The sequence below is a fragment of the Mus pahari genome, chromosome 11 (genome assembly GCF_900095145.1).
Source record: "Mus pahari chromosome 11, PAHARI_EIJ_v1.1, whole genome shotgun sequence".
NCBI classification, from domain to species: Eukaryota; Metazoa; Chordata; class Mammalia; order Rodentia; family Muridae; genus Mus; species Mus pahari.
In genome coordinates, this window is record NC_034600.1 from 35,287,151 (window position 1) to 35,295,300 (window position 8,150).

General features: G+C 42.5%; 1 protein-coding gene across 2 annotated transcripts in view; it reads right to left on the bottom strand.

The window, feature by feature from the left end:
• Positions 1 to 219: 219 nt before the first annotated feature.
• The window catches only part of Cwc27 (CWC27 spliceosome associated cyclophilin), a 171,962-nt gene continuing 164,031 nt past the window's right edge, over positions 220 to 8,150 (bottom strand). For both annotated transcript variants that reach the window (XM_029543999.1, XM_021208253.2), the window contains one exon: positions 220 to 776. In XM_029543999.1, coding sequence (XP_029399859.1) covers positions 614 to 776 — 163 coding nt within the window. In that variant the 3' untranslated portion in view covers positions 220 to 613. The remainder of the gene's footprint in view (positions 777 to 8,150) is intronic.

The window sequence follows — 8,150 nt, forward strand, 5'->3', positions numbered from 1 at the left end:
GTGCTCCTGGTGCTGGCGTGCTGATGAGGGCAGGGAGTGGCAGGTGGCACAGCAGCAGGTTGAGGGGTTGGTAAGTATGCATCGAGTGCTACTGTCCTGAAGCAGTCAGAGCATCCAGGCAGTGGGCTGGACAGAGTGAAGAGTAACCTGCCTGTGGGATCCTCATGAAGTAATGCGGGAGGCCTATATGTTTATATGAAAAAAAAACCCATCAATGTTAATGTTTTTATTTTATAATTTTGATTTTGTATTAAAGTATCAGGGAAGTTTCCCTTATTCTTTCTGTGAGCACCTCTTATAAAACATCTAAACAAGACTCCTTCACACATTTCAGGGTAGAGGGGCATAGACACACTAATGCAGTCTGCAAATGGTTAACATTTAAGCTGGAAAGAAACTGATTTTATTTCAGATTGAGTAATATAAAAGGTCAATTAGGAAAAAAAAATGTATCAGTAACCAAAAGCATTTGCTTACATCATTCCAGATTTACAAAAGGAGATACCTGTTTTCTGAAAATCAGAACACAGGCTCTGACAGCCTTCCCACAGCCTCTGTGATTCCACAGACACGGCTGTGACAGGACACCCCACAGGGGCCACCACTCTGGCTCTCACCGCCTTTCCTTTTTCTCTCTCAACAGCTTTTTGCTCTCCTCCCGTCTCCTTTTGTTCACTGGGTTCCGAGGATCATAGATTTCAAACGTGTCTGAGTCCTGCATGCTTGCATCTTTCACTTTTCTGGTCTTGTCTTCAAACTGGAGCACATGTGACATCCTAAAGGGGAGAAGAGATGGCCTGGTTAAATCAGGCTGGGAACCAACATGGAAGCTCTCTACCCCACTCTCTGTGGCACAGGGAGCCAGGCAGCGCTCATCCCACCTGGAGAGCAGTTCCACAGAACAAAGCTGAGGCCAGGAGCTTTGCCCAGTGGCAGAGTGCTGGCCTAGCAAAGCCTTGGGCTTGGCTCCCCAGCACTGCATAATAGAAACAAACCAAAACTCTGGAAAGCAGGCCTGGAGACTGTCTACTCCCGTGCTCACTTTGAGTTCCTCCCTTGCTGGGAGGCTGTGATCGCGACCCTGGAGTCTCCTAAACCCATATTTGGAACTTGGTCCTCTTTCTTTGAACAGTACAACTCAATCATGGGGGGGGGGGAGCAAGCTGCCAGTTAATAACCAGACCTATCTGATGTTTGTGTTTTTAGTGGTTTAAAGGGTCAAAAGCAAGGGTTTCAATAAAAACAAAACAAAAAGCAACAACAGCAGCAACAACAACAGCAACAAAATCCAATCTTTGAATGTTAGGGGTGCTGTGTAGCTCATTTGCCTCATGGGAGAGCATTTGCTTTGCAGACATAAAGCCCTGGGTTCAGTCTCCAGCACCATTAGCAAATTAATGAAAACCAAATAAGCAGTGACAAATAGAACAAAAGTATGCATCCACAAACAGAAGTTTAAAAAGTAATTGAGAGTCATGTTCAAGTGGGATTGTGGCTGTCTTCTGGGAGGGGCTGAGTTTTTCTATGCAGAAAGGAATGACATTTCTGGCGTAACTCCATGAACTAACTTTCTCCTCTTACTGTTGACTACAGCAAATCTCACAACCCTGCCTTCCTACTTTAACAAGCGCATACTGGTCTTAAAGTATCAGCATGTGCTTGATTTCTAAGTGGTCATAAGCTAGCTCTCCTTAGCGGCAGGGAATTGTGCCAGGGATTAGCTGTGCCCCATTGTGAGGTATCAGAGGTAAACAGAAGGTGGGGTGGGGTAGGGGTGGCCAAAAGACTAGGCATCAGGGCAACTTGGTGAGATAGGGAAGAAAAAAGACGCGGTTTTTATATAACAAACAAGTGATGTGAATTTTCTACTAGCTATAATAAACAATCCAATCAGCATATTAGTGCATCTTAAACATGCATTTCCTTCACAACAGCAGACAGAATACAAGCCTGCATCCAGCCCTTGCTAGGCCAGCACTCTGACTTGCCTCAGCTCACACATGACACGGGCTTCCTTTGATTTATATCAGCAGAGATTTGGGCAGTCGGCCCTGTCAGGAGCCGTCGCTCTTTTCCCTGCAGCTGCAGAGATGAAGAGTGACATTTATTTGTATGGAAAAGTCCGTGTTCAGATTTTGAAGATTCTCAAAGGGATTTGAAAGGAAAAGAAAGCATTACAGGTACTGTCATTCTGAAGACTCAGTAGCACATGGCCACCACCACCTCCTCTTCTACTTTGGAAGGTCGCATCGATGTTGTGTCAGTGACACACAGATGACCACCATATTTAAATGAGGTAAACCACATTCACAGTGGTATGCATTATTAATAGCGCACTGCTTGTTCTGACTTTAATAACTGATCGCAACATAGGATTATGCCAGGCAGCGTGAGAAAGCTGACTTCTAACAGTTTCATTGCTCCAGGAAGCACTGTCAATTGGAAAATGCAGCCTACAACCATTGGATTTGTATGTGGCTTCTCCCACAGTCTGATTTTTTGTGCTTTAAATTGCCTATGGTGTTCATTTAGGATAAGCTTCTGAAAATGCCCAATTCATTGAAAAGGGTTGATTTCTCCATAGCCGTGGAAACAAGGAACCAGTAGAACCAGCTGAAAACACTAACTGGATTTAACCAATTAATGGTGACTTACCTAGGTCTATTGGATCAGTGACAGTTCACATCACTGGGAAAGCCAACTACCAGTACCAACCTCATGCTTCCGAAAGCCAGTGGACAGCAACAGCCTCTACTTCTGAAGGTGGTGCTGACCCCCAAGCAATTCTTCTCGGTCCAGACTAACATAATGCCTGCAACTTGCCTTACGTGGTATGCTGGACAGTCTTATCTACAGGTGATACGGCCGAGAGTTATAGGAAGGGAGGGAACCTCAACTGAGAAAATGCCTCCATAAGATCAGGCTGTAGGCATTTTCTTGGTTGGTGGGGGAGGGGAGGGACAGCCCATCGTGCATCCCTAGGTTGGTGGTCCTGAGTTCTATGAGAAAGTACACTTAGCAAGTCATGAAGATCAAGTCTCCAAACAGCAGCCTGTGGCGTCTGCATCAGATGCTCAGTTTCTCTACTTCCTTTGATGATGTGGAGGCATAAGACAAATAATCAACCCTTTCTTCCTCCACTTGCTCTTTGGTCATGGTGCTTTGCCACAGAAATAGAAACCCTAACAGTGAATAAAGCACAGCTACTTTTCACTTCAGTGATGCACTGTGTGAAGAGAGGCCTCCTCTTCAACACTCCTGAAGTCTCTTTCGTGCACCCTGTAAAGGGCACTCTAGGAATTCCAAGTGTGTTACCGGAAGGGAAGGGGAGCAAGTGCACTGGAGCTATCAGCAAGGCTGTCCTGCTCAAGGCCCTTTACACATGGCAGGAGCTCAGTCCCACACTGGGAGCCCTTAACAGCTTACACCTGAAAGCTTATGCCTAAGCTGGAATCACATGCCCCTCAAAACAATTTTATTTAATAGTTCTAGGTTGATGCTTCACTTACCCCACTACCTAGCTAGATTATTAACCTTTACACAAATTCATTGTTCTGTTTAAAAAGTGATCCCATATTCTCTCTCCAATACAGATTTTTTTTAATAACACCTATTTCCAGTAGAAACTACCCAAGTTTCAAAATGATTTTTCCAGATGTTGTCAATTAAAAACATAAAAAGGTACCTTCCTCCTTTCAATGCCACGAGGTAATCTTGCAACTATTGGACCTGGTTGGCTCTGGTATAAGAAATGAAATTTAGGCATGTGAGCCACAGAACCAAGTCTACAGGAAGAAACCTCTCACAAATCTGAAAAACACAGAAAGCCATAAATTAAAGGAGCCGTCTGCTTCAACTTGGTTTCATACACACTGCACTACACAGGTCCAACATTTTGATTAATAGCAATCTTAAACCCAGAGGAAAGAAGGGGCTCTCAGCTTACAGACTACTTCAGATTTAATACCATAACACTTAGGATGGCTGGCTACTCCACAATAATACTGAATCTTTAACAGCAAAAAACGGTTCACCCATTTATCTTTCAACATCCTTTGGTCACTTCATTTTTAAAGGGAAAACAGAATAGTTATTATGATTTTGGGTATAATAAACTCCTGACCTCTGTGCCTCCATAAATCACGAGCCATATGAATTGAAAGCATGCCCACACTTCAGTCTCCTGTGAGGGCACACATGCAGACTAAGAACTTATAGTTCAGTTTTGTACATCCCAATAACTCAGCCCTGTCCACTTGTTGACTGTTATAAAGCTGGACCAATCAGAGCAATGAATTCTTGTGGAATTAATTACACACAAATCATTTACATGTGAGAATTTCAGAACTTGTTTACTGGAAGGAAAAGACAGAAACTTAGTTCTGATTAACACAATCTTTAGCATAGGCTCAGATTCTCAAATAAAAGCACTGATGGTAGTTACATTTCAGAAAGTGGAGGTTTCCTATCTCGAGTGGTATTAAACAAGGAATTTTACTTTGATGTGGGACTGTGCAAAAACATAAACAAAAGTAAACAAGTGTTCTTCGTTGACTTGGCTAACAGTATTAAAGTTCTCACATAAATGGGAAGACAGATTATGGGATGGCAGTGACATCTGTGCAGAAGCCAGAAGATCCTATTCTAGGCTCAGTACACAATCCCAACATTAGCAATTCATTTCTGATTAAAATGTTCTGAAATGATTTATCCTGGGAGAAAGTAAACAGCTCTCTCGTTAAAAGATTTCAGAACTATTCCTTCTCATTTCCAAGTCACTCCAATTTAAGAACAGTTCTCCTTGAAATAAACATATTTATTTTGTTTTCTGAAATGGCTGTCCTAGTACCTTTCTGATGCCAGATTACAGGTATGTATGCATTACTATGTCCCGCTCACAACACACTTAATCATTTATTCTACTTCCTGTTTTCATATTTTAATATTATTTCTCCTCAAATCCTTCTAGGCTTTGAAATAGTGTTTCTTATTCACTTCTCTTATCATACACCTCTACTGGGGAATGAATTACTGTCAGATTAGACTAAAATAGTCCGGGCAGCAGCACGTGATGTTCCAATGTGTTGCTTCCTATCGAAGAGACTGTACTTTGCTCCTCTTGTCAGCTTTCACTGTTTTGTAATTGTCTGTTTACTGAACTGTGAGGAGACTCAGGTTTTCAGACAGTGTACCTGGTTCACAGCTGTATGTCCAGTGCTGAGCATGGGGACTTTTTTTTCATTTTATTATTATTATTTTCTTTATTTACATTTCAAATGCTATCCCGAAAGTTCCCTATACCTACCCCCCCCACCTCTGCTCCCCTACCCGCCCACTCCCACTACTTGGCCCTGGCCTTCCCCTGTGCTGGGGCATATAAAGTTTTCAAGACCAAGGGGCCTCTCTCTCTTCCCAATGATGGCCGATTAGGCCATCTTCTGCTACATATGCAGCTAGAGACATGAGCTCAGGGGGTACTGGTTACTTCATATTGTTCCACCTATAGGGTTGCACCCCCCTTCAGTTCCTTGGGTACTTTCTCTAGCTCCTCCATTGGGGGCCCTGTGTTCCATCCAATAGCTGACTGTGAGCATCCACTTCTGTGTTTGCCAGGCACTGGCATAGCCTCACAAGAGGCCACTATATCAGGGTCCCTTCAGCAGAATCTTGCTGGCATGTGCATTAGTATCTGGGTTTGGTGGCTGATGATGGGATAGATTCCCGGATGGGGTAGTCTCTGGATAGTTCATCCTTTCATCTTAGCTCTAAATTTTGTCTCTGTACCTATATCCTTTCATGAGTATTTTGTTCCTTATTCTAAGGAGGAATGAAGTATCCACAAATGGTCATCCTTCTTGGTTTTCTTGTGTTTTGCAAAATGTATCTTCGGTATTCTAAGTTTCTGGGCTAATATCCGCTTATCAGTGAGTGCATATCTAGTGACTTCTTTTGTGATTGGGTTACCTCACTAAGGATGATATCCTCCAGATACATCCATTTGCCCAAGAATTTCATAAATTCATTGTTTACCCAGCAATACCTCTTCCGGGCATATACCCAGAAGATCTTCCAACTGGTAATAAGGACACATGCTCCACTATGTTCATAGCAGCCTTATTTATAATAGCCAGAAGCTGGAAAGAACCCAGATGTCCCTCAAAAGAGGAATGGATACAGAAACTGTGGTACATTTACACAATGGAGCATGGGGATTTTTAATGAGAAGGAAACCTTCAGACCTTTGGAACTGGCCAAGCCTGGTACTCAAGGATTGCTACGCAACCACTTGACCTTCTGTGGGCAGGGGCTGTCTTTTATTTTAATGATAAGCACCCTGAATCACCTACCAGGCTGCAGAGTCTCCAGTCAACTTTCATGACCTTTCACAACTCAGCACACACACTAGTGGTTGCTCTGATGGCCTTCTGTCAGGTACCTCAAGTTTATACCCTGACAGACTTCAGTGGGAGGGAGATGCCTCCGCTCTTCATCTCTCACAGCTCTTAATGTAGAGCTCAGGGAAGAGAATTTTTGTTTTTTTAAAAGCAACAGTTCCTAAGTAGTTTTAGAACTCTTACATCAGATGCAGACTGAATGTGAAAATCTGCTGGCTATTCAAAAAACCAAAACATTCCTATCAGGTGTCATCTTCAAAGACACTAATTTAATTATACTAGGATGGGAGGGGGTCCCAGAACTAGTTATTAAAAACTTCTCACTGGTTACTTTTAAATGTACAGAACACAGAGCCAAAGATTAAGAAACTTTATACTTTCATACTGACTGTAAAGGCTCCATTTATGTTCGCTTTGTTCCTTCAGGGAGAGAGTATGGTGGGTTCCTAAAAACAAGCCAACCCTTTAGATGATAATAATAATGAATAATAGAAGATTATTTGATAATGATAAAAATAATAAAATTATTCTTATTATTACTACTATTATTATTATTTTGTATGTGTATATATAAATGTTTTGCTTGCATTTACATCTGTGTATCATGTGTGCCTGTTTCCCATGGAGGTCAGAAGAGGGTGTCAGATTTCATGGAACTGGAATTATAGTTGGTCCAATATATGGAAATCTGTCAATATAATCCACAACATAAATAAACTGAAAGAAAAACCCACATGATCATCTCATTAGATGCCTGGTAACCATGGAGGTCAGAAGAAGGTGTTAGGTCTCCTACAACTGCAGTTATGGTCAGCTGTAAACCAATATGTGGGTGCTGGGAACCCAACCCAGGTCCTCTGCAAGAACAAGTGTTCTTTTTTTTTTTTTTTTTTTTTTTAAGGTTTCAAATGTTATCATTTATTGCTTGACCTTTCATTCCATAGGTCCACTGTCACAAAAATCAGTCAAATGGAATCAGAATTTTATGTAACTTACTAATGCCTGACTTTTCCCCCTCTCTCTTTTTTATTAGATATTTTTCATTTACATTTCAAATGTTATTCCCTTTCCTAGTCCCCCCACCCCTGCCCCCCAACCCACCCACTCCTGCTTCCTGGCTCAGGCATTCCCCTATACTGGGGCATAGAACCTACACAGGACCAAGGGCCTCTCCTCCCATTGATGATCGACTAGGTCATCCTCTGCTACATATGCAGCTAGAGCCATGAGTCTCTCCTTGTGTTTTCTTTGATTGGTGGTTTGGTCCCTGGGAGCTCTAGGGTTACTGTTTAGTTCATATTGTTGTTCCTCCTATGGGGCTGCAAACCCCTTCAGCTCCTTGGGTATTTTCTCTAGTTCCTTCATTGGGGACCCTGTGATTTGTCCAATTGGATGACTGTGAGCATCCACTTCTGTATTAGTCAGGCACTGGCAGAGCCCCTCAGGAGACAGCTTTATCAGGCTCCTGTCAGCAAGCTCTTGTTGGTATCAGCAGTAGTGTCTGGGTTTGGTGGTTGTATATGGGATGGATCCCCAGGTGGGGTAGTTTCTGGATGGTCATGCCTTCAGTCACTGCTCTGAACTTTGTAACTCCTTCCATGGGTATTTTGTTCCCCCTCCTAAGAAGGATCAAAGTATCTACATTTTGGTCTTCCTTCTTGAGTTTTATGTATTTAGCAAATTGTATCTTGGGTATTCTGAGCTTCTAGCTAATATCCACTTATCAGTGAGTGCATATCATGTGTGTTCTTTTGT